This window comes from Lates calcarifer, linkage group LG21 (assembly GCF_001640805.2).
Source record: "Lates calcarifer isolate ASB-BC8 linkage group LG21, TLL_Latcal_v3, whole genome shotgun sequence".
Taxonomy (NCBI): Eukaryota; Metazoa; Chordata; class Actinopteri; family Centropomidae; genus Lates; species Lates calcarifer.
In genome coordinates this window covers 21664528-21692295 of record NC_066853.1, presented here as the reverse complement: position 1 = coordinate 21692295, position 27768 = coordinate 21664528, and the positions used below count along the sequence as shown (strand labels likewise).

General features: G+C 40.6%; 1 protein-coding gene across 5 annotated transcripts; it reads right to left on the bottom strand.

Moving 5' to 3' along the window:
* Positions 1–309: 309 nt before the first annotated feature.
* ccdc9 (coiled-coil domain containing 9) lies at positions 310–26671 on the bottom strand. Of its 5 annotated transcripts, XR_007815352.1 has the most exons (17): positions 26394–26667; positions 25117–25169; positions 24683–24787; positions 23861–24010; positions 19966–20388; positions 19663–19746; positions 19101–19265; positions 18748–18929; positions 17943–18004; positions 16323–16367; positions 12634–12754; positions 12184–12313; positions 10895–11423; positions 9300–9500; positions 8253–8411; positions 3484–3595; positions 310–2437 (listed from the first exon to the last, which is right to left on the bottom strand). XR_007815352.1 is itself a non-coding variant. In XM_018665551.2 (16 exons), the coding sequence occupies exons 2-16, from the start codon at positions 25117–25119 to the stop codon at positions 3591–3593; spliced, it is 2364 nt and encodes a 787-aa protein (XP_018521067.1). In that variant the 5' UTR covers positions 25120–25169; positions 26394–26667; the 3' UTR covers positions 310–3590. The 5 variants fall into 5 exon arrangements, 4 of the variants coding, with proteins under 4 accessions (XP_018521067.1, XP_050934837.1, XP_050934836.1 ...); XM_018665551.2 differs by having other exon boundaries at positions 310–3595; XM_051078880.1 differs by lacking the exons at positions 310–2437; positions 3484–3595 and adding an exon at positions 3607–5856 and having other exon boundaries at positions 9300–9365; positions 26394–26671.
* Positions 26672–27768: the final 1097 nt, after the last annotated feature.

Here is a 27768-nt window from a genome sequence, read left to right as displayed (position 1 = left end):
TCCTCCTGTCCTGGAGCGGCCAAGGTCACAATCACAAGACAAGATTCAAACAGGACAACACAGTACCGGGGGTGTTCAGTATGTGCAGGAGGCAGAATGATTTTATACTGCCTGGTGAGCAGGACATAAATCCATGTGTCTGTGTGGTAGATGAATAGAGGGCAGCAGGGTTATCAGCACACATACATCAGTGGATGTAATCATCAGCAGTCTGATGAAAAAACCCGACATGGATGAACTTTACAGCTGTGAACATCATTTTTCTATGTCTCACATCTACAGAAAAAAAAACACATCTGACTTAAGATATCAGAGAAAAACATTTATTGGGTAAATGAGAAAAACCAAAAACTGATAAAGCAACAGCGTGCTTTACATTTCATGTGGGTGCACAATTTGAAAATCTGTACAAACATCTGGGTTCTTTGTCTCTCTGGTGCGTGAGCTGATGGGGAACATTTATTTCATTGACGGCGTAGACGACATTAAAAAGCTACAATTCTGGATTCATGCTCGTCCTTATCATTTAATGAAAACAGCTGCAAGCCACTCCAAAAAGGCAAAAACCTTGCTAGTTCTCAGAGCGATTTCATGTATCAAACAGGAAGACATTGTAGAAATGGATGTACATTGAAATATCTACTGCTTTAAACACAATCTGACATCGAAGCTCAGAAAAACAAACATCCATATGCAAAAAAACAAACAAACAAAAAAAAAAACAAAACAAAACATAAAAATGAAAATATTTTTTATAGCTCACAGGCTACATTTTTGCACAAACACCCAACTGTGGAATGTTCATTTCCATTTAAAAACTGTACATATTGCAGCTCCATTCACTTCAAATGCATCACTTATTCCTCTGATACAGAACACAAAAAACATTAAAGCATCCCATTTATCCCTGTGTCTTCAAACGCCACAGGCAAGCTGCTACAACCAACATGATTCAAAGACCAAGCTGTCTGAAACCAAAGCAGAAACTCACAAATCAAACTCAAGCCCTTGGTCTGCTGAGGTATGAGTGAAGGGTTTCATCCCAAAATTAAAAAACAAAAAACAAAAAAAACATTGCGGCCCTCTTTAGACAATAATAGAAGTATTTCCAAATTCTTATTAAGGCTGTTTAAAGGATATTTTTAATGTAAAACCAATAATTCACTGCAATCCCTTTGAGTTTTTCATGTCATTAAACCATTTTGAAATGAAACCCTTCATTTAAAAACAAACTGTCGATTGCAGAGGCAGTGTGTCATCTGGGGAGAGAGGGGAAATCTTACCAGACGGATATGACAGATTTCTCTGTAGAATTGGCCTCTGATGATTCACAACCCATCAGAGCCACAAAGTGACAGCGCACACTGCATCAGTGAAAATATAAAATGCTTTCTGATTATGACACAGAAGTACGTGATTAAATCAGCAAATGGACCAACTGCTCTAAGTACATAATTGGTATTTTGAGATGAGGAAGAGGTGTGAAGATGTCACATGATGATCTCTCAGCGTGCCTTAAGCGAGACACCTGATCCTGCAAGTTAATCCGGATGAGAGCATCAGCCAAAAATGACAAAACCATCTTTTTCTTGAGCAGCCGGTCGCTCAGTTATTCTGCAACACACAGAGCAGGCCTGCACAGCTGGCTCTGATGGAAAACATACAATAAATGACACTTAAAGCATCATGAACCACCTGCAGTGACACTGTAAACAGTCAGACTGAAGAATCCTCATTTTTGAAAAATGTCACTAAGATGTAAGAACTATTTTCTCTGATGATAATTTAAAAAAAAGGGGGGGGGGGTTCAGGGAGTTTTCCATGTACGGTCTTAAAAACTGAGAAATTAGAAGCCACAAAATAAAACCAAAGAGCCAGGCAGGCTGGATGGTGGAGTCCCATCGCTACATTATAAAGACTAATGGAGCTAAGATGACTGCAAGAGGAAAGTCACAGAGGCTTTAAAGGTGAAAGACAAAACTCAGAGCAACTGCAACGGCTGCTGTGAGTTTAAAAAACACTTAATGATGTGTAAATAAAAACTGACTGAGAGAAAGATGAGGACAGTGTGAGAGTGTTTAGTGGGCGAAGGTTTATCAGTGTTGTTCTGCAGGAAAATTAACAGTGCCATCATTTTGATTCATTCACAAATGCAGCTCACACTAACAATCTTGTCAGCCTCTACTCCAGCAGTGGAGCTCGTAAGCTAGCTCATTAGCCATCAGGCAAAACCGGCAATGCGATTAATGTTAAAGGAGAGCTCCACCAATTTAACAGATCAAAGTTTGTTTACAGGGTTGTGGGGGAGTACTACTGCATATGTGAGAGAGGTAGTGTAAAGCCTGTAGCACCTCCAGAGGGAGCTGTATGAAGTCTGAGAAATGTCCTCAAGTGATGTCACTTGAGTCGATGTTGGGAGAGTCTGAGAACTACAAGTCTGAAAAACAAAAAGATCAGGGGGTGCAGAGTTAGACAGAAGTGAGTTTACCAGACGTCTGTAGCCTGCTCCTCATCTCTGACCAAACGGTTAGCAGTCCAGTTGCATTGTGGGTAATGTAGGCACCAGGTTTTGACGAGAAAGAAAAATGCAAGGATTGAAGGAGATAATATTTATGGTTCTGCAGCAATATTTTGATCCTTTTAAAAAAAATGTCAATCATGTCTAACATATCAAAGTCAGTGGAGCACTCTTATCATGTAGCTCGTAGCAGCAATGAGCAATGGATTCGTGTCAGACACGTTTACAGCAGGACAGTCTGGTTAACTCACCACATGCTAAGGTCAACAAGCGAACAAGAAAAAAAGAATCTAATCAATCATTTCATAATCAATCATTTTCCAGCTAAAAACAACACAGAAATGATTTTTTTATGTTCCTGAGACAGTTGAGCACTATGTGAGAAAAAAAAAAGAAACTCCAAAATGGTGAGCTGAAAGCCTGCGAGAGAGCCTGGTTCAGCCAGTGAGTGCTGGACACCATGTTATCACCTACAACATTCTTCATCACTCAGTGACAGGTCAGCTGATTCCAGCTGCCAGGCTCAACGGGGTCAATTTATACACTTAAAATCTCAGAGGGAGAACTGAGCTTGTTGTTTCCGTGAGGCTCTGAGGGCGAGGTCAAGTTATCTTTTATCAGCACGTGCCTTAAATTATCTTCTGTGATTTCTACACAAGTCGTCTTCTGGACAAATTTTCTCAACACAGAAAACCTTGAGATCCGACTGCCAGGGCAGAAAATTTTGAAGCTTTTCAGTACTGAAAACCAGTGACTGTCAGACATTTTACTCATGATTTCTTAATATTTAACAGTGAGACAAAATATGGCAACTGCTCAGAGGTGATCACACCGACTGATCCAAAAGACTTAAAAACAGTTCGGAGACAGAGCACTAAAAACACCCTGGTCCATCGTCAGTGATGCACAGTCCCTCCACCTCTGCATGATGGTTTAAATATTTTTTTTTTTTTTTTTTGATTAACCTGTGATGGCCACTCCAGTGATGAGTAGTGTGATGGCCTTCAGACGTCTCCTCTTCCTTTCATCTCTCCATCCTCCCCAGAAGTGAATCTGTTTGTTCCCAGCAGCTTCAGCCTGTTGATACAAACACAGGAAGGAAGTGGTGGTGGTGGTGGTGTGGGGGGTCTGACATGTTGGCCAAGAACATGTGTGTGTGTGTGTGTGTGTGTTTCTGTGCTTAATGCTTTTATCCAAGTACCTCACCGTACCATAAGTGTGCACATTTTTCAGGTGAACAGCCCCAAGGGAGAATCCTCTCTTCGACTCTAACGGCATTACTGGCATTATTCTGCTCATTCAGCTACTCTGCTGCAGCATGGCTGAGAATCAATACTGAATCATGCAGCTGCAAAAACTGTTCATGTAATAAATGTGTATTAACACACTCTGATCTCACAAACCACAAACCAGTATTTTGATCTTTCATCCTCAATTCAACATGCTCTAGCTGAAACAAGGTTTTTAAGGCGAGATACAAAGACAGGGAAGAACTGATCAAAAGTACTGACAAGTTCAACAACACATTAAGTGTAATCCTCCTACTGGTGCACAACCACAGTGTTGCAACAAAAAGAAAACATGTTTCTTAGTGAGATGAGTGACATTTACAGTAAGGAGGGACACACAGTCTTGTGCCTCCACTGGTCCAAGAACATGAGTTTGATATAAAAATGAAAATAATATGATGTTGAATGATTAATCATGATTTAAATCAACTGATGGGAGTTTTTACAACAGATGGTTTGTTTAAATCATTCATTCATCCTACCTATGTAAAATATTTGTTGCTTCCGGTTTCTCAAATGTGAGGTTTCACTGCCTTTGTCAGTTTCATGTCACTCCAAATCCTGAAACCTTTGGGATTTGAATCATTCGCCTTCAGGGAGTGGCATTTACACAAATCTTTGACATAAAAGGAATTTTGGGAAATGAGAAGATGGCTTAGCTTAGCTCAAAGACTGGAAACCAGGCAAAACAGCTAGCCTGGCTCTCTCCACAATCCACCTATCAGAACCTCTAAAGCTCATTGACTAACATGTTATAATTTCTTGCTTTAATCTGTACAACCATCAAAATGGGGAAAAAGCAGTTTTATGGAGGTTATTTCCTGATAGGGACCAGCAATAAAAACATCTTGAAGCTATAGCCATGTTAAATAGTCTTGTATATAACCCTGGATTTGTTGTTTTTACACTTCAGGTCCTGTACAAATTAAACATGTAATGGCGTAGTAATCAGTGAGGTTTAAATGTGCTGGTTGGTGGATTATGCTCCATTTGAATAGAGCCAGGCTAGCTGTTTCCACCTCCAGATAAGTTTGTCATACTACACTATGCTCATGTCTTCTGAATTTACAGCACTGACTCAAAGATCACTGCAACACTATTAGTGTATTTTAATAGGGCTGTTTGCTGGTACTTGAGTGATTAACATCATTCATCTCCATCCACAGTAAGATACTCCACCATGGAACCTCAGAAACATCACAAGATTTAATTCAATCAGACCTCAAAATGGTATCTGCTCTATCTGCCCTGTCGTCTGTTCAGCAAGCTGCAGCTCATTTCCTCTGAAAAGCCTTTTAAAAACTTAATTGAGCTGCTAATTTCCCTGGTTTCCTGATCTCCACCCTGACACCAACACACACAATAACGGAGTACAGGCGCATGCACACAATCACACACACACACAATGCCCACATGAGCTCATCTGACTTCTGCTGTTTATCACAAATGAGTCATCGGGACAAGTGTAAATGCAATCAGCGTGGCTTTCTACACAACAGAACAAAAGGAGGCAACAATAACCTTTCCTCACAGTTACAATGCTCATATCCATAAGGCTTTTCTGTTATTTTACACATCGAAAATTAAGAATTAGATTCAACCACAAGTCTTTGTTAGAGAGTGTGGGTTAACAACGAATTAAGCAACATGTACAGTACATGTACAGGAACCGCTGAACCCAATTTACTGAGGTAAAGGTCATTTAGACTGGCAACCAATCACAATTTTTATCATCAGTTCATCTGTTGATTATTTATGGATTAATAAATTACTATAAAATGTCAGAAAAGACTAAAAATGGGCCATCACAATTTCTAAAAGGTGATGTCTTCAAATGTCTGTTTTGACCTGCTTCAGCTCTTTTCACCTCTTCTGACTGATGAATTTCTTCTCTTGTGGTTCAAACATCCTTCTGACCTTTAAACAACCTAAATTTTACTGAAGCCGTGCCTCCAAAAATTAGGGTCAAATTAGACATATGGTTGCTAATGTGTCAACTTCATTATAATTCTCAATTTAACTGATGAGCGTCAACCTTGAATCCGGGATCTGCAGAGTGAAAGGAAACAAATTCAGTTGTCTTTTGGTTTTTGGAATCTGGCTAACTTGGTTTTCACATGACGACAAGACTTGGTACAAGTTGATCTAAAAATATTTGCTTTAAAACTTATCTATTTGCCAAAGTGATAACACCACAGCCACAAGCTAAGTGGTTGTGAGGAGAGCAGCTAATGATGGGACTTCCGCTAGTCCGTGGTTTATCCACTTAGTTCACTTTTAAACCATTGTGTGCAGAGAAAACAGATGGACAGAAAGATGATGTGGTAATGTATCTCAATGAGCAGAGCACAACAGTGATTCTAACCAGGGTGCGTGATTTCTATTCCCACTGATGGCTACCATGCTGAGGATGTACACACTAATGATACATGGTACAATGAGGTGCTTTGGATCCCAGTACCCACTAAGTGGCAATATCATGTGGCTTTACTTCAAGGAAGTGCTTGTTTTTGATTCAATCTACTACTGCATCAACTGTCAGGGACAATTAAGGCTTTTTATGGAGTGGCACTGAATGTAGAACAAAAAAAGTAAAATAAAAAAAAAAATAAAAAAAACTCACAATCCATAAAGTAGATAAAACACAGTCATTTGCAAACACACAGGGAAAAGAGACACACTTAAGCCAACATGGCCATTAACATGATCAGTGAAGCTGTGCAGAGACACCAGGTAAGGTCCAGTTCTGACAGGAGGGTTGTGAACCAGCCCATCACAAGCTGGACATGAAGCAGACAGAGGGTTGCATTCACGGCAAGAAGGAACTGGCAGAACTGGCAGCCACATCATAGCCCAGTGTAAAATTTGACTGTATATTTTTTCATATTTCTCCTGAGAGTTTTTGCTTTCTGGTCCAAAATAAAAACCAAGCAGAGGTGATAAAATATCTAATTAATGTGCAGATGATTTAGAAACAAGACTAAGACTCCAGACATGCTGGCGGCTCAGTGAATCTGCTGCCAGGCAAAGTGGTGCTTGGACCTAAATGCTCACATTAACACACTTAACATGCTTACAATGATAACGACTAGCTAATTAGCACTTAACACGATGATGATGGGAATGTCACAGACCTGATGATAATGGTAGGGGAAATTTCAGGGGGTCAACAAGGTCATTAGAATACACTGTCTGAGGATGTCTGAACAAAACTTTGTGTCAGTCCACCCAGCAGATGTCGATATGATATATGATATATGTGACTTGCTAGTGGCATGTCAGCCTCATACTGTCTGTACAAAAGTTCACGTCAATTCATTAGATAGTTGTTGAGATATTCCAGTCTGGACAGACTGTGGTGGACAGACTAAAGCAGCACCCTCCCATAGAGCCTAGAGTTAGCCTGGCTAATAGCAAAACATCCACAGAGCAGAGAGAAGACCTTTCCGTGTTAAATCAAGCGCTCATTTGGCTCTGCTTAAAACGGAGTCAGAAACGTGACAGGTTTATCTCCTGGGATTGTTGGTAAAGACCAGGATACAGAGACATATTTTACATACTAATTAGTTGCATTTCTGGGTGTAAAACTTTTGATAGACAATGATGCAGCAAAGTAGCTCTAACTGTTGATATTTAAAAACACGGAGAAGTTGTTTGAGTTTTGTTTGGTCAGACAGGAAAAATCTGGTTCCTAGGGATGCCGTGAATGCAGAGAAAACAGGATACACACAGCAAAGGGTCGCACTGGACTTTGATTCCTCTTTTTCTCTCTCTTCACAAGCAACAAACTCTTCATTGGATCAACAAACTTGCATTAACACCAGGAAAACAGAAGGAGAGAGAATGAGAGGCAGTACACCAAGGTCTGGAAATGCAGGCAGCATTCCATGCAGCGCTGTAAGCATTTTCATTACAGACACCAAAGGATGGAAACAAAAAGGAAAAGGTTCAACATGTGGAGGAAAGGGGAAACAGGAGAATAGGAATAGGGGCAGTATACACCACACATTGCAGGAGGTGGAGTTAGTACTTTCAGTCCATCACAGGAGGAGGAGGGAGACAGCCAGGAGGAGGTTCAAACAGGAGACGGGGTCTTGATTGGTTGGAGGAGGCAGTGACGACGTGACAGGCTCGTGTCATATCCAAAAACCAGGCAAGATGCTGTGCTTGTGTGCATGAGTGTATAAATATATCTTTGGGTTTGTCATGCCACCAAACAGCTACAGCTCCCACCATTATTTATTTATATGTGGTGGGGAAAAAAAAAAAAAAAAAAAAAAAAACAGCGGAGAGAGGGAGAGAGCCACAACAAGGAAAAACAAAGATGAGGAAATCAAATCAACACATTCACACACATGCACAGAAAAGTGTGAGAGGACGTTAGAAATGCGCAGGGGTTTTCTTACAGTACGTCACTGTCTCAAAGTCACTGATAAGGACCGCACCTGAAGACGTCTGCTCTGAGGACTCCACAGTTTCTGCTGTCGGAGCAGCATTGGTCCCAGCGGGCGCTGTGTCGTCATCTCTCTCTCCTGCTGGTTCAGGAGAGCTCTGGTCAGCCTCAAGGACGGCGGGAGCGGGAGAGGGAGCAGTGTCTGGTTTGTCTGCCATCAGAGAGAAATAAACAGAAGGGTGATCTATCCAACTCATGTCCTCAATATTTTTTTTACTATCCAAAAACAGTTGTGTATTCAAATTCAAATAAATGTTTATGCAAAAAAGGAATTTTGGGTAACTCATTGATTTTATTTAATTTTTTTGGCTCTAAGGATGGAAATGTTGATGTCTGTCTGTCCTCCATTTTGATCCAAAATGAAATAACTCAGCAACTATTGGATGGAAATTGGATTGCCATAAATGTTCAAGCACTCATGGTCCTCAAGAGATGAATCCTCACAATGAGGTTTATGGTTTTGGCTTTTACTAAAAATATCTTCATGGATGAAATGTGGACATCACATTCATGTCCCCACCCAGGACGAATTCTGAAAGCTTTAGTCCCTCCACTGGTGACACCAATTGTATTGTCAAATACTTTGGTTTATGACCATATACCTGCAAAACAGACATTAAATATTCACTGTCCTCTAGCTCTGTTTTTGGACTCTACCAACTCCTGAGGGAAATATCTGGCTCTTCAGCTGCTAAATGCTCCACAGTGTTCACAAGCTGGTCTCTTAACTATGTCTGTCTGCTGCTCACTGCTGACAGTGGGTTTTCAGAGCTTTTTAGCTGAAAACAGCTGCCTGCTGTGATCAGAAATGCATGTATGTATGTAATGTATGGTGAGAGTTAACAAAAACAGAAAAGTAAGGAGCTGAAAAGTAAAGAGCCGACACAACACTGTCATAAAGATACTAATTACAGCTGCTTTAACATCAGCATGTTAGCATTGTCACTGTGAGGAATATCAGCATGTAGCATGAAGCACCACTGCACACTCTTTTAGTCTTATTTTTGTTTGTTGTTGTTGTTTTTTTAAAAAAAATTACCTTGTGATGGAGCAGTAGGTGTATCCTGGTCCGTTGTCACAGCAACCTCGCTGACCTCAGAGGAGGCTGGGACAGAGAAATCAGAGGGGGTGGCGTCAGACGACAGTGCAGCGGGGGAATCTGTGGGGACAGACTCTGGTTCTGAAACTATCACAGTCTGCTGGGTTTCAGCCTTGTCTGGAGGAGAGGAAACGTCGACAGCTGAGCAGGGAAGATGGAGAGAGGGAAAGGGACAGGGAGGGAGGGAGGAAGATTGAGAAAGTGAAGATGGGAAAGGAAAGGATAAAGAAAGCAGGGGGGGAGAGGGTGAGGAGCCGGGGATGGAGAGAATGTTAGGATGGAAAAAGAAAAAGATAAGATAAGACACAAGGAAAGTCAAACAGAGAACATGAGACAAGACAAAAATCAAAGAGGCAGAGAAGAAGAGAGCTACATTTCAAACAACATTTTCCTTCTCAAACCAATTTTCTATTGAGACAAATCCAGGAGAAACATCAGAGGACGAGCAGAGAGAGAGAGTGTAACAGTGGGGAGGATGATGGGCATCGCTTTGCTGAAAAAACAGCAGTATAGTTATGTATATGGATTCTGATTTTGTCACCTTACTTACTGAGACAGTATAATCTAACTAAATGATGCCAGTAGTGACTATATGTTCAAAGTCTCTCCACAGGTTGTCTCAGAGCTCAGTGTTGTCTCTGTAATTGATTGGCAAAAGGTGGACTGCATTAGTTGCCTCCTTTCTTGCATCCTGCAACCTTTCTGAAAATGTTTGCCTTGTCTTTTCTATCCGAGGGTCAAACAATCAATAATAATTTAATAATAATTTGTCATGTCTGTAAATTGGTCATCATTTTCTCTTTACAATTAACAATTAAAAAATGTTTTAACAACAGACTGGGAACAGACTTGCAGCAGCGGTGTTGGCAGTGTTGTGATTTAAGTTTGACAGCTAAGGATCAGAGATTAGAACCTGTTCAATAGGTGGAGAGAAAGCAGAGCTAATGCTCAGCACTGACATGATAATGAACAATGTTTGAACAAAACCTGCAATTTATTAACACATAACTCAGCTTCATAAGCCATTCAGCCATTAGAAAAATCTGATACATACACTGTTGTATTACAGTTTAGTATTTATGTTCCCTGTGCACTTCTATATTTACACTGCAGAAAATCTAGTCATGGAAAAAAGAAAAAGACTCCTCTGTGGTTTAACCAAATATTCTCTCATTGACTGTGTTTAAGATGGATCTCAAACATGCAACATGCCTCTGCAGCCTCATACTGATCCAGGAAAATGGTGTTCACTGACATTTCTTAATAGCACTCTACAAATACTGGGGAGTGCAAAGAGTGGAAGTCTGAAACATATTGCTTTTTAACTCGGCTTTTAAATGTTAAATCTAACTTATTTTATCTTTTTATTAATAATGTCACCAGTGACTTTGATTAATCTCAATACCGTTGTGAAATGTTATAAAGTTAGCGAAGCAACACAATACACAGCAGCCTCAACCCACAGCAATAAAAATAACAGGAATATTACTGTAATCATTTCTTGTTATGGCTAAGGTGTGGTTTATGTATCTTACTTGGATCCTCCTCTTTCTGTGGCTCAGCAGGTTCACTGGAGCTTCCAGTTTGGCTCTCTGTCTCCTGCTCCTGCTCCTGGGTCTTCTTCTGTGATGGGCTGGCCTCAGTGCTGGGGGGTTTCAGGGGGCTCTCGCCTCCCATGCTGCTTCGTGGCGACAGCATCTCCATCTCCTCCCCCCAGTCTGACACAGGCTGGTGGCCATCCAACGGAGAGAAGGGGCTGAGGGGCTTTCCTCCCTCTGGAGACTCCTGAGCTGCTGCCGGCGGGGGGATGTGGACCTTCGGCCTGGGAGTCCGCTGCTCTTTGGGGCTCCCCGCTGATGTCGGTCGAGAACGAGGCGTGGGAGATGTAGGGGAGTTGTCTTTGCTCTTAGCTGGTTTCTCTTTCCCAGTGTCTTTCTTCTCATCGCCCCTGGAGTCGTGTTCTGAGTCGCTCCCTTCCTCCACTGCTTCCTCGTCGCCTTCTCCATCACTGGCATCCTCCCAATCATCGTCATCATCCTCTTCGTCTCCCGCCTTCTCCTCCACCTGAGAAAAGATGAAAGAAGGGGATTGTTGGGAAAGTAACTGTAAAAAGTTTGCAATATTAAACTTGCCTATTTACTCATTCAGCATTTACAGAGCAACATTCAGTCATGTTTCTGGTCAGATGGACAAGGCAATATTTCCTCTCCTATTAGCTTTCAGGTTTGGTCTCTTATGAAATTCTGAGGGAAATATATGACTCTGTAACGGCTGAATGCTCCGCTATGTTTAAAAGCTGGTTGCTAACTTTGCCTGTCCATTGATCGTTGCTCTAAAAATCTGTTGTGTTGGGACTGAACCCAAACAGTAAACAGTAAAGTCGCAAGGCAGGAAGACCAAAACAGTGAGCTGAAAGACAATAAATGCCTCATAGAGCTGAGGTGAACTGAAGAGAAGATGATTCTTGATGATAATGGGTTGGTTTCAAAAAAAAGAGTCATGGGATCCATTGTTATGGTGAAATGTTATTATGGCTGTTTTGTGTATGTGTTTATCACCTGCTCTAAAGCCACTGTTATGAAATGTTGGTTGGTTGTTTCTTTCGCTTTGTGCATAATCTGTGCTCTGACTGTGAACTGATAAACTGAACTGTTGCCTGTCAAACTGTCTTTTTTTTTCTGAATTTCTCTTTCAGTAGACAGAGACTGTAAAGAAAATGTATCAAACATTAGACAGAGTTTGACTCCATCTGCCACCACCTCTTGTAAATTAATGGTGACGTACTAATTACTATTTACTAACAATCCAGATGAAGCCCCTCTACCTTTGGTGCTGCGGGTGGTTTGGGTTTTTCTTCCCCCTCCTTCTTTTTTGTCTTCTCCTCTCTCTTTGTCTTGTCCTCCTTTTCCTTCTCCTCCTCTTCTTTCTCTCCTTCCCAGCGGTTGTCATGCATGCTGTCAAAGCGGTTCAATACACATCAAAGTTAGATGCAAACACCAAACTTACAAGTAATGCTTGACAAATAAAAGTATTTGTCAACCTGCACACACACCGATTCAGTTTACTCAGTGAACAAAATATTCTAAATCAAGGAAGATATTCATATTATATTCCCACCAAAAAAGGTGAAAAACAGTGGGTGAAAAACTATACAAAACTGGTTTGCCTGCCAGAATCCCTTGATGCTGGTTCCATATTCCTGTATCACGATACAAGACTGTCGACATTTGTATCACTGTTTCAGAATCTTTATCACTACTATTTGATTGCTTACCTATAGCTCGGTTTCTGTCCTCGGCCCTTTCCTCTGCTCCGGTCCCCTCGGGGCCCCTGGGTCCTGCCCTGGGACAGGAAGTCGCCAAATGTCGGAGCTTTCGGCGGCCGCTTCGCATCATCTGGAGGAGATATTAATGTTGAGTGTTAATTTGCACTGTAATACTTGATGTCAGGGTAGGGTGAAACAGAGAGGAGAGGGACTGAAGGAAAAGAAAAGGGGTGATAGATGTGTATTTGTCACTGTCACACTCGCTGATGATCCAGGTCATTTACTCTGCAGCATGTGATGCATAGAAATAGTTTTTTAAAGCATGAATCCAGATGGGTATACTCTGTGTCAATGGTATAAGATCAACACATAATTGCAATTTTACAAAGGGACAGTCTTGTCAAATCAAGTTTGAGCTTTCCTCATGAACCATGAATTGCGAAGTAATGAAAAGTTGAGAAGAGAATACTTAAAATACTATCTATATCACATTAACCATGCGCTGTATCAAACAGAAACAGTTTAGCCAGTCTTTGGTCTGTTTCTTCCCTTTCTACTGCTGCAGTCTGAGATTCGATTTCTTATGTAACAGCAGAGTTGAGACTTGTGTGACAGCAGCAGTCCTGCAGTGTCAGAGTGCTGAGTCCATCTGAGCTCTCAGACAAGGTCAAATGTCTATTCATATATCATGGCTTCTAAAACATACATCTTTTAAAGCCTCCTTTTGGAAGAGTCATTATCGTGATGCCTTCAAGTGGAGGGCAGCAGTTATAAAGGCGCTTATAAATAAAATGTATTATTATTATTATTATTATCATCATTATACTGACAGGTGTTTCTATTATTTTGACCACCTCACCTAACTATACACGTAGGAATCTTTCACATTAGGGACCTGGGCCCACATCTGAACACTCTTGACCCCAAAGTCCATTTCATTTGATTAATGTGAACACTGTGTACTGTACCCTGACACAGATCAACAAACGTACGGTTCATATCAGGTGTGAAAACAAGTGTATCCAACAAAGGACTGCTAATTAGAATGTGTGGTGCAGTGTACTCCTCCTCTTCTTTGTGCTTACTGGCAAATCGCAAAACCAACAGATGCATACTGGCACCTGTTTTATCGCAGTGTGTAGAGATTATGAGTGTATGGCACGGTATTAAGCAATTGTACCTTGTATGAAAATCGCCTCTGTCTATGGATTTTCTCAACGACTATTCATCCGATCGACTCCAAACTTGATGGGTATATTGCTAAGGACCCAAGAAAGTGCAAGCTGTTTGGATGAGTGGTTCTCGAGAAAACTGCAAAAATCGTTTATTAACATGCTATTTGACATGAAGCAAAAGGTGGAACTACATTATGAGGTTCACTGCAGCATGCAGACAGTTTACAGTGCACACATGCCAGGGTTTTAAGAAAGGTGGAACTCAACTGCGACGGCACTTTCTATGCCGTCACCCAGAAACTATTAGAGCAGAACACAGCAGCCAACTCCAGCAGGGTATTCCTCAGGACTCAAGGAAGCAAAGTATTGAGTATGACCTTGTTGATGATGCTCTCAAGAAAGCTGAAAACTGGATTAACTCAGGCCAAACAATCAGCCACTAAGTAGTGAATGCCTACAACAGGCATTGCACTACTTTATGTCAATGAGGGTAGGCTAAATATCAGAACTGACTCTCTGTATAATGCAATACACTTTAACAAAATGACCCCACAGTTGAATCAATGCCTCTTTCAAAAATAAAGATTATAACCTTCATGAAGGTAGGATTTATTGCAGAGGCCTGTTGTATTAGACTGGACTATTTTTAGCAAGGTGTTCCCAATAGTATGAGTGTATATGTGACATACTATAACAAATCCTCTTAAAATAAGTATAATTTATTTCAGTCGCAATCAGTATGTTACAACAGGAAAGACCACTTGATCTCTCCCGTATTTCATTATGGAAGAGAAAGAGCAAGGATGAAATAACGATAATGAGGAATAATGAGAATAACTGTTGGGAGGAAAAGATGCTTGTATGGAAATGATGTGACAGAGAAAGGAAACAATTGAGTGGAAGGTGAAGTAAAATAAAAAGCAGTAAAAGAGAGAGAGAGGTAGAATTGAGGAGCAGCTGATGGAAGGATGAGTGAAACATAAAGGTCAGAAAGAGGGGAAAGAAAAGCACAGGAGGAGGAGAAGTAGACAGAAAACTGTAGAGGTATGAAGGAATGAGAAAAATCAAAGTTAAGGAAAGATGTGGAGGGATGAAGGACAAAAGATGGAGGAAGTGAAGAGAGAGAAGGTCAGATACTGAAAGCTCCAATGGGGTGGGGGGGTGGATATGAGCTCTAAGGGGAGAGAGGAGGGGAGGATGTGATAAAAAAAAAAGGTCAGGAAGAGAAAGCTCCAAGCACAAAAGAAATGAAGGGATCAGTGAGGAGAAAAGAAAAAATTGAGAGGATGAAGATGAGGAGATTGAACAGAGCAGCCCCGGGCTATGAAGAGGACACTCAAGTCATTCCAGAAATTAGAAATGGTAAAGAAAAAAGAAACACGCACACACACACACACACACACACACACACACACAATGTGGAGACACACACATACAGCCAAAGCAAGTGCAGACTTTAATGTGGGGCAGGTGTAATGCCATAACCTGTAATATACACTCCAGTTTTAGTCAGACACAGAGAAATGGAAGACACCAGGACTGAACAGCAGTTAGAATTAATCCTCAGCTTTTGTTTGAACCTCGTCATGGTACAGTACAGCCTGGAAGATCTGGTAAACTGCACATGTGATTTGACTTTCCAGTGGATCTCTGGCCATAGAAATGTCAAACATTACCTACAAGGTGTTCAGAGAAGGCAACACAGACACTAAGAACTATTTAAAAACGCTGTTCATAATCCTGAGGGTAGGTGTGTGTGCAGTCAGAAGCTTCTGAAGTGTTGTCAGCCTCAAGGAAAAATTAGCAAATCCTTACAGATGTTCACCCAATCCCAAAGCAAAACCCTGAGATACACTGTGGTTGAAGTTACACCGGGGTTACAAACTACCTGATTTTAGTCATAAAAATAGGAGAAATTTACACAAAGTGTTTGTCGCTTAATGGGCAGAGCAAGATCCAAATACATAATATTTGTAGGTTTCGGAGAGCTAGATTTAAAACTTTGAGATCTATAGATTATTACCTGGCCCAATTAGAAAATCCAAAATGAAACATTTTGGCAGGATAAGTAAAAATAAATGAGAAATTATTATACATTAAAAACATGAGGTACAACTGTGTTTAGTGGAACACTTTGTATATGACTTAAATTTGCATACGGTTCTGTGCTAATTTACAGACAGGACATTAAAACTGCCATTCTTTAATTAGACAGTAAAATTGGTAATAACCATTTTAAAGATATTTTTCTTACTTTTAAAAGATTAAATGAAAACAATATTTGGTTGGCTTTACACGCAGTCTGTCTGGGTAGACAAAGGCGCAAACTATAGTTAAACAATATTTTAACAGAGGACTAAGTTGATGGAAGTGACAACCAGGGCTGCTTTGTCAAGAGGGTGAGCTGGGTTTGTGAGTTAGGGATGAGCGTGGTATTGGGTGCAGCTGCTGTGCTCCAGACAGACACACAAATGGAACAAAAAACACACATAATGTAATCTCAGACCCATGCTGTGGTCTAACCTGAGGCCCTGCCCCGAGGCTCTGTACGAGAGTTACGCCCCCGGGCTGCAGAGAGGACACACACACAAACACGTTACAATGCATACAACGATCTCTCTCTCCCTCTCCCACATACACACACACACACACACACACACACACACACACACACACACAAACACCTTGTCCATGCAAGAAAGCAAAGACATCAAAACCATGTAAACATCATTAATCTTGATAGAAAGCCAAAACTTAAATCACCAAAAAGGTAAATGCATGTGAAAAACTGAGATTAGGGGTAAAGACTGGCATAATCTGTCTACCCACTTCTTGTATTATCAGGTTAAGTTTTCCTACTTTACACATCACACATAATTGTTTTTCTTTTACTCAGGATATTGATGTGATAATTGTTTTAACTTTTTACATAGAACTGTCTTCAGAAAAATAGAGGCAAAACTGTGATGCAATTAACCAGTGGTTACACTGGTACTTCAAGCACCAACCACACAGTATTGGGACATCTGTGCACAACCCCTGTCCTGGGATTACCACAGTCCCAGAGTAAATTATTTTATCATTCGGATGACTGACTGAAATTTATAACATGCGCCAGGAGATAACTTCAGAGTCTCACTGCATTAAATTGAATCACACTTTCAAGGTTAAATGCCAATTTACATAGACTAGGTACTAAACTCGTACCTAGTCTATGTAAACTATACTTAAATCTTGAGTTCATCTTTTTTTTCATTACTAATTGTTATTTACAAAGAAAAACACTAAACTTTTTCTATCACAGCCTCACATACTACATACATTTTTTTGCTTGTGTTTTAAAAATTCAACTCTGAACTCAGATCAATAACTTTATTCATACCCAGCAGAGCTGTTTAAAAAGTCTACACTGCTGAGAACACATACATTTAATAAAACACAGAAGAAAATAAAACAATGAATAGTTCAAATGTGTTAATGTTAGTTGTAGTTGAAACATTTCTCCAATTGGCTGCATGTCAAATTTAAATCATGAATTTTAAGACATATACTGGGCTTTGCTCTTGTGATGGGCAACTGTCATTTTTGATATTAAATAAACTAACTCATTAATTAGAAAAAATAATCACTTCTTTCCATTTTTTTTAAGTGGAAAGAATATGTTGTACACATGTTGGACATATTTTGGCCAGTTTATGGTTGTCAGAGCTGATAGTTCATCTACTTGTTGTTTTTATCTAGACTTTACTAAAGAAGAGAGTCAGTCAACATTCATAAAGGAAAACTAGGGTCCTTCTGAAGCTCCTCTCAGATCAGCACGACCGCAGCTTAAAAGGTTGATTTAGACTCCAGGGAAATTCAGCAAGTATTTACATAACAAGCTTAATCAACCTCCATTTACATAACGGCCTTAATTAGCTGGAGGACGGAGATGGTGCTGTGTCCTGTGATGTGTGTTTGGTGTGTATGATGTGTGTATGTGATGACATGTTGGAGTGACATCGTGTCAGACGAGCAGAGACATGACATATCGAGGGTCTGCTGTCGTCTTCGTCCTGCCAGGTGTTGTGTAACCACAGCAACAGCACGTCAGTGGTTTGTGTGTCCGTGTGTGTGTGTGTGTGTGTGCGCGCAAAGACTTGCCTCTCCTGTTGCCCTGCTCGGATGTGATGCCCTCTGCAGCCACATATGGGTCCTCCTTGAACCTGTGAAAACAGCCGCAGGGTTAGACACAGACACACACAGACACACACACACACACAGACACACACACACACACAGACACAGACACACACACACACACACACACACACACTCTCTCTGTCTTCATCTTTATCCCAACTGACAAGCACTCAAACACTCTCTATTGTCCTCACCTCTTCCCTGTCTTCTGTCTGTTTGACAAGGACCTGGAGGACCTTGCTGCTGACTTGATATGATGCACTTCCTGAGTTTACGGTTTTAACGTCTCCCTCAGCTCTCTTTGTCATTCTCGACACCATTTCTGTTACTTTTCACGGTGCAAGTGCAACAGTATGAATATCTTCCAGGAGACTTTCTTAAAATATGCTGTTATCCCCATATTTAAATAATATCGTGCCCCACTCATTCAAGTGTGGCTGTTCTGAACAACTCTAAAAAGTTTAGATTTCTGTTGGATAACACACTGAGCAAACCTGTTCTGATCAAGAACCTGGCCCTCAGAGCGCTTTCTGGTTTTGTTGACTTGTTTTCTTGATGCTGCTTACAAAAAAGAGCGAGAGACTTTAATATGTGTACAAATTGGGGCACTCCATGGCATGAAGAAAAGGCTTGGGGCAGCACCTATTTAAACACCTTTCAAGCTTGATGCTCTTACTCAAACAGAATTAAAGAAATTTCATCAAATTAAGTTTCAATGTTTCCTTTACAAAAAAAAAAAAAAAAAAAAAAAAAAAACTCCTCTCACATGTTGTCAGTCTTCTGTGCATCCCACTCTCGTCTCCACTGGCCTGTGGCGTTGCGATGGCGTGCTAGTCTCTCCTCGTCAATCTGCTCACGCTCCTTCTTCCAGCGCAGGTACTCTGCTCTCTCCCGGCCAGTCATGGACATGGTCATGTCCACAGAGCCTTTTGGACCCGGCCTTCGACTCTACAGAGACAGGAGGGGTCACAAAATGAATAATGTTACATTAGGATGTACAAAAATGCAAAACAATAAATAGATGAATAAATAAATAAACAAGAACCAAAACCAGTTTGATTGTTCACAACCCTGCTGAGTCAAGATTGAACCTAGTTCTTCCAAACTGTTTTCACTCACAGTCCACTCTCTCTCCAGTTCAGCTCCTGTCTTCACGTTGTCAAAGTCCAGCCCCCCCCAGTTCCGTACATGTCTCCTGCTGCCTTCCTTGCGGTCTGTGTCTGGTGCTGGGCCTGAACGCCTCGGGTCATCCAGGAAGTTACGGATCGGCTTGTCACCATCCGCCTAAGAGGAGAAATTTTAAATGTGATCCTCTGTCACATTTGATCAGTTTCCTCTGTGTTCATTTAGACCACAGCTTGTTATGATTAAAATGCTGAAGACTAAGTAAAGCCTTGCTAGTTTCTACTCAAAGTCGCAACCCTGAGAATTTGTTCTTCTATTCTACATAGAACTGTATAGAAAGACAATAGAGAGGCAGATATCACCACCAGTAAAAAGGGAAATTTGAGTGGTGCTGTGTCAAGTTGATCTATAAAGTGAGACACCTGATTAACAGATCAGAAAAAAAAGAGTCTGAGAAAAGCTCTTCTGAGAAAGGACTCTATGGGTTTGGATGATCTGTTGAGCTACACCTGCATGCCATCATCTGATAAGCTAAAACTGAAAGTGACTGTCATACCCGCTGTCCTCTCTCATACTCTGCTATTCTCTCCATTTCTTCATTCATCTTCTCAATGTTCTGTCGTCTCTTCTCCTCCCATTCCTGTCCAAAAAACAACACCAGGCTGCATCATTAGTGACAGATCACAAGTAATAATTCGAACAAATATAGTATATGAATGTTGGCATCCAGACTGGACACAGCCCAGCTTTAAAACAGACAGGATTCAACAGCTCACAGGAGCAAATATTTTTCAAATATTTCACTGACTTGAATTCAATAAAGTATAGTAGCTTAGTGTAGTAGCTCATCTGCTCTGACCTTGGATTTCCTGTCCATGCCACCCGGTGTCCCTCCTCCTCCCCCTTCTCCTCCTCTTCCTCTCCTTCCTCCTCTGCGTCCCGGTCCTCCCAACTCCCCAGGGTCTCCATCTCTGGGCATCCTTGGTTCTCGGTCTCTCCTGTCTTGGCGGGCTCCTCCTCCTCCTCCTCCTCTCTGTCCTCCTCGACCTATCCGTCCTGATCCCGTCCTCCTAGGGGGGCTGTGCCCATCGCTCGGTCCTCTGTTCCCGTCGCTCGGTCCTCTGTGCCCGTCGCTCGGTCCTCTGTGCCCGTCGCTCGGTCCTCTGTTCCCGTCGCTCGGTCCTCTGTGCCCGTCGCTCTGCCCTCTGTGCCCGTCACTTTCCTCTGACATCTTCCGGCCACGAGGTGTTCCAGGTTTCCAGTCATTCACAACTCTCTTCTCCTGCAGGGAGCGTATACAGTAATGACAATCACAGTACCACTTTATAATTATTTCAGTCAGCATGTGAAGCGGGGTGTGTCATCATGAAGTCTTGGTGTCTGAATAAAAAAAATTCCTTGCATGGTCAGAAGATGATTTTTCTTATTCATTATTGTTCACTGCAAAATTTCAACCCATTCACACTGATGCTTGAATTGGGTCGTATAAACCTAACAGATTGTGAATCATTGATTTGTATTATTCTCTTCTAGTGCAGCTTCCTGTAAGCTTTATGGATGTTTGTGGACATGCACATGACCACTGTATCATATTCTACTCTTGAAATTATATTTGGATCATAATTAAGCACTAAATGTTAGTGAGCTCTGAAAATCTAGCAGCCAATAGGCAAAAGGGGGAAAATCATTCCCTGTCCTGAATTTAAACCCTGTACTGTTAATTTAACCCTCATGTTGCCCTCTGGGTCAAAGTGACCCGGTGGCCGACAATGTGCCTTCGTGTGTGTGTGTGTGTGTAGTAGGATTTGTTGTTGTGCATGACATTCGTGATTCTGAAGTGGTTATCTTTTGTTTTTGAATAATAGTAAGAAGAAAAAAGTATACGGAACATGAAGGGCAACACGAAGGGCAACGGGAGGGTTAAACACACTCAGTCTCCTCAATCTGAAGAATTGGTACAAAAGACTAATCAGGGCTATGGATTATGCAAAACTACAACATGATGAACTCAGGGAGTGGAGCCGGGAGGTGATGAACAAGAGGGGGAGAGTGAGATGAGCAGAGGCAGTGGTAGTTATCAGTTTTACTTTTTCAAAGAGCTCTTTAAGCACAGGGATCAGTAGCCTGTTGTCAAGCTTTGAGAAGGTTTAACAGACTGATGAACCAAATTTGACCTGTTGACCCTGAATCAATATCCATTCAGACAGGTACATATGTGGAACAAATGCCACCCTGTTGCACATCCAGTCCTTCTTTGACTTGTAATCTCTGCAGGCTGAATATGGGGGGGGTCTTCAGTCATTACTGCTCATTTCTGAGGCAATCTTTACTTGCGCAGGGTGCTACCTGATTAGCACCAACTTTAGCTGATCTACCATAGCTGCAGGAGTCTAGATAGAGACATGCAATGAATTTCAATTGGTACGGTAATCATTCACCAATATGCTCTCGCAGTTATTGTGTCTATAATCAACATTTTTTTATAGTTACAACTTACCAAATGACAATGTGAGCAGAGTTGCTGGTGGTGATGAGCCTACAGAGAATGATCACCTGAATTTACAGTGAGTTTCACCTCATTGTTTAGCTGTTGGGTCCACAACTTTACTATTTAAGTTCAATCTCACCATTCTCACAACATCATTTTCAGCTTAAAAAAAGAACACTACCTGCACAGCACTGCACAGCAGACAGACACAGTTAGAGATTCTCTTGTGAACAGAGTGGAGCATTTAGAAGCGACCTGCTGGATGTGTAAACAAGCAAGGTGATACTTTGTCAGTTCTGTGTTGACATCTTGTTCCTGCTTCCCCCCAAAAAAAAAAAAATCCAAATCAGTTGAATAAAAGTTCAGGACAGTGCTTTTAATGTGAAAGTATGTATATGTGTTATGTTCAAAACCTGTAAGTTGAAGCATGTTATTCTATCATAATTAGTTATCATTTAAAACTACTATATGCAAGCTCTGGAAATCCAGCTCCATTATGCTCCACCACACTCTTCACCTACATCCTTGTTGTGTATGGGGCAGAAAATAGTGTGGGTAAGGTTGTAAGCAGGCTAACAACAGCAGTCCACAAAGTTGTAAACTAAACAGAGTTTAATCAAACATTTTACTGTTTATTAACCTCACTGATGCCCTTCCACTGACTAGAGTCCAACAGCATCTCCTCTCTGCTGTCTGCAATATTTCGCTGTGCAAATATATGGATCTATACAATCAATATTCTATAGTTTCCTGAATGGGAGTTCACTCTCACATCCTCTCTCAAACCAGCTGGGCATTGGAGAGCTTTGAGATTCCACAGGTCAAAGTTTAATCAGATTGAACTCTGCACAAAGTGCAGGAAGCGGTTCAGTTCACAACCAGAAGCAAATGCGTCTCTCCCTGTTTCACATAGACAAGAATGGGAAGCAAACGTTGGGGTGACTGCATCGTTACAAGGGAATAACTCTGTACTGACGCCAGTTTGTTTGGTGAGTCTGGGTCACAGAAGCCTTTTGAGGCATATTTCAACTAAGCAATATTAGAACAAAGCTACATACAATAGCTTTAATAGTTCAGTTCCATAAATTGCATGTGTGCTGTTGGTGATTTGTTTCTGAATTGAACTGAACTGAATACTGAACATAAAGAGCTTAACAAACGTTATGCCGCTCTAACAGACACCATCACCTCAGCTCTGTTTTACATATTACCAGATATGTTTGCCTGATCAAATCTTTACACAGCAGAAGCAGAGCTACATGGATGGCTGACCAACACAGAAACACACACACACTAATACAGAGAAAAGATGAAAAGTCTCAGACCATAAACTCTCATATGTGATTTCATTTTATGCCAACAGTTTTGATTGTTTTTCAGGCTATTTTTCCATAATGTATTTTTCTACATACAGTACAGTACATACAGACGTGTTGGTTATGCAGCGGGTGTTATGAGGCCCTCAAGAGCAATGAGGCAAATTACTGATATACATTATTATAATGTATATCAATATCACAACGTACATATACATACAGTGGAAGAACATTTTATCCCACCACTAGAACAATATGTAGATCCTTTGTGTATAAATTCTTTGTAACTATGTAATGTATGTATGAATTTATGACTGAATAAATTCAAACCAAAATATCACCACAGGTGAAAGTAGGTCAAAGTATACGTCTCCAAAATGTGAGTATTCAAGGAAAGAAGAAGAACTGCCTCGTTTGCCTCATTTTCAGACTGACCGCTTTGCATTTTTGGATTTTAAAATTAATCTAGTTACTTTTTAAAAGGTTTTTAAAAAAGGTTTCTATCATATGTAGTCTAATCCTACCATATGTAGTGTTATATGTGTTTCTCGTATTCTTTATTTTTACTTGTTTACCCAAAAAAATTACATCTCAGGTTATCCCATATGGAACTCCATCTTACACAACAAGTGGGCAGAGGACTGATGCAGAGCATGATGGTTAGACTAGCAGGCCTGTGGTTGGTAAACTGATCACAATAATGAGAATCTGTCAGAGTTCATGAGCTGCTTCTTCAGTCTACAGGATCATCACAGAACAGATGAAGAAATTATCTTTTCTACAACCAACAAAACAAAAGCAGACGATGGAAAGATGCTTCACACTGTTCTTCTAACTGAAACTCACTGTGACTTGTTTTTTGTTTTTATGGGATGACTGTGAAAAATAAATCATCCTTCTGAAAGGGTGCAATGATTTTAAAAACATTTAGGATTCATATCATGTCTTACCCCTGTTGGTTTAGAAAGGTCGACTGTGACGGTGAAGTTTTCTTTCTCCATCTTCCTCCTGTCGGTCTCCGGCTCGTGGGGACGCGGCTTCCGAGGTGTTGTCACAGCGATGCCCTCCTGCTCTGCTTTCTTCTTGTCTTCCTCGATTTCCTGATGTGATCAAGTGGCAGGATGACTGAGATTAAACTAAACAGAAACACCTCTTTGTACAATGTGATGCAGATCAACAGCGCCACAAGATACATCCTCCAAAATGATCACACAATTAAATTAACCACCAGGGTTTGTTGTAGGATTGTTGTATTTGACTACATTAGTTTTAACTTCGTGTTCCTAATAAACAGACAACTGGGTTCACTGCCAGAGTCATACAGAATTATCATCAGAGACAAGAAGTACAAGGAGCCCTCCAACAGATTGTCTGGCCCCCACATCATGGAGTCAGCCTGGGATTACATGAGGAAAATCTAAATCTACAGAAAAACTGGGGCAAGTTTTCCAAGATGCTTGGAACAACCTGCCTGTCAAGTACCTTAAAAACTGGTCTGCTCAGTAAGATCAGTATCAAGACTGTGTCCCCAGAAAATCATTACAAATTAAATGTTTGTGCAGTGTGACAACACAAGACTTTTTGAAGGCTACACAGATATAATCTGGTGTCCATTAAATTCACGGACAAGCATGAACAAAACTTTACAGCTTGTGCAAAAAAGTTAATGATAATATTCTCAGTGATAGACGTTATCTTAGTTTCCCTAAATTGATGGGTTAATACACAGATGTATTTTGTGTGTTTGCGTGTTCAACCTTAGATCTCCGTACCTGGTACCTCTTGACCAGAGCTTCATTCTTCTTCCTCAGAGCTTCAATTCGTCTGTCCAGCTCTGCATCCTTCTCCTCCTTGGTCTTGAGATCCACTGTTGAAGACTGGTAGAGAGAGGAGGCAGAGGAGCAGAGCAATGAAATGAGGAGGAGACTAGTCTGTTCCAAGTGACACAAACACCCACTTCATTTGGTCCAAAACTTTGCCAAAATGAAGCACGAAGAAAATATAGATAATTCTGTTGCCCGTCTCTCTACTTGACTGTTAAGTCTCCAGAAAATCTGTTTCCTTTTGGTAAGACCTGACATTTTAATGCTTTGAAAGAGCAACCTGGCAAACATAGCTGAGTTATGCCTTCTTGCTGCCTGTGTGTTCATCACCTTTGCCAAAGCTTACAATCATAATGTCTTTCCTTTTTCTCTTTCTTACTTACCATTGCTGCCTCTGACTTGTCTTCATACACAAGTGGCCGACTGTTTGTTCCTCCTGTAATGAGTAAGATGAAGAGGATGATGCTACAGTCAAACCAATCAGGGATTAGTCAATTAGCTGAGTAGTAACATTGCGACAAATTGCTATTTTCAATAGGCGAAACCGTCCTCCACTTCAACATTTTTCTTTTGCTTACCTTACCTGGATATTTGGCCTTCACTGTGCAGAATGATATATGATCAGACTTTGACACAAAAAGGTTGTTTTCACATTCATCTGCTGAAGGGTGAAAGCCTCACTGTGCCTACCTTAAATCTGAGCATCAGACATCTGCCTCTGAGCATGATTCTGAGACATCACAGCAAGCATGAAATATACAACTGTAACTAACATTTATGTGCATTGTGGATTATTTGATCTGATTTATTTTTTGTTTGTTTGTTTAACTGATTGATCATTTGATCTGTAAAATGAGAACTGACATTTCAGTAGCGCAGGAAACACTTTAACTTTTGAAGTAAATGACATTTGAATATTGAAACATTCAGGATTTTACAATGAGAGAGAATGAGATTTAATGCAAAGAATTTCTACTGAAGTAGCAAAATTTTTGATGCATTTTTTCAATATTTTTTGCCATTTCACACAGCAAACAAATAAGTGAACAAATAATAAACTAACTAATTTATATTATATATATATTTTGCTCTGGTAAGGTTAAATGGACATTTTGCATTATTTCTGACATATGATGACAATGACCCTTAGATTGGCCAACAATTTATACAATAATTATTTTTCAACCACTCTTTGCTCCTGTGTGTGGGGTCTACTGGAGAACCCCCCTTTACTTTCACCTGATCAGGGTTACAGTGATCACAGGTGAGGTCACAGGTGTGTATGTGTGGAACACCACGAGCTAAATGAATAAATCCTTCATGCGTTTCCAAAGCTTCTGTAAGCGTATTAGAGCTACACACATGATGTATATATGTCAACTGAGCCACAGCAGCAAACAAAACACACAACACACAGCCTGTATGGGATGTCCACCACATTAAACTTTAACTGCACTCTAATAAACATTTGCACTGATCTATTTGTTTCTACTCTTGTCTGCATTGGAGTAATGTAAGCACACTGAGCCATGTCTGCTCTGATACAAAGGCGCCGAAACCCCCCACGATGGAAACACACCACACCGCCGACACGGACGACAAGCGGCTAACCAGCGGAGTAAACGTTGACATGACATTAAGTCTCACTTTTTAGTATTACCTTTATCAGAGGGAGTTGTAACGAGTGTAGAGAGCAGTGTTTAGACTCGTTGCTCTTTGCCAATTCCTGCACCTCAAAGTGTCCTCATTACTCGACTTCCTGTTAGCTGCGGCTAACTTCCTGCCAAATAAAGACCCCCTCTCAGTGGTTTTAAAGAGGCAGCGCTGTTCTCACACGACTGGATTAAACGAGGCTTCGTGTTACTGCTCATTCATAATTACAAATATACATGGTCGTGTAATTATACACAACAACAACATACACGGTAAACAAGGACGCAGAAAATCGAAACCAGTTGACATTACGTAGTTTCACAGCAAATGTAGTTCGTAAAAACTCCACCAGACGGCGCCAGCGGTCAGCAAACGAAAATGACCTGATAACCTCGCGGTAACGAGACCAGACACTGGCATTAAAACATTATAACAACAACATTAAAACTACATAGTATGACCATAGACTGTATATAAAGGGTATGACGGCGAAGAGTCATTTACTCACATCCACAGGTAGATATGACATTACTGTAATTATTAGACAATGCTGAACTGTCACTCTGAACACTTACGTGTGTTATGTCACCCTATAAATTCTATATCATCCCTATTTATCACTGTGCATCTTATTGTCCTCTAATTGTCCTCCCCTTATGCTTTATACTATGCTTTATGTATATATATTCCTAACTTTTGTTACTTTAACCATTGCTGTCCCTTTAGATAATTTAATACACATTAGTGGTTAAAATGACAAAAAAAAAGTATATACATACCATAGAATACACATCACAATGTACCGTGCCAAAAGTTATCACTGTATATTATATTATATTATATTATATTATATTATATTATATTATATTATATTATATTATATTATATTATATACCACTCCACTTCAGGTAGTGACTGCACAAATGAAGTCAAACAAAAGGATACAGATTAATGTTACTTAACATAGAACTTAGTACTTACTACTACTTACTACTTGGATAATTTTAAAGACAGGCCTTTACCCATATACACTGTAACAGATCACACCTGTTTTGAACAGGTGTGTCTCGTTAATCTGGACAGACAAATGAGATGAGTCTGACTTTCTGGTAGCAACAGACACACCAAGACAGATAATTATAATTAGCACTTCTTCCTTTTAATGTTTCTTCAGGGGATCACTGGGATGTTTATGGGCTGTTCGCAGAATGTGAACAGAATGAAAAGCTCTGCCTTTAAAGCAACAGACACAAACAGTAACATCAAGCATGTTCTCACTCTGTCTCTCTCTCACTCTCTCTCTCTCTCTCTCTCTCTTTTACACACACACACACACACACACACACACAAAGATGACAGACTATCCTGTGGCCCAGTTTCAG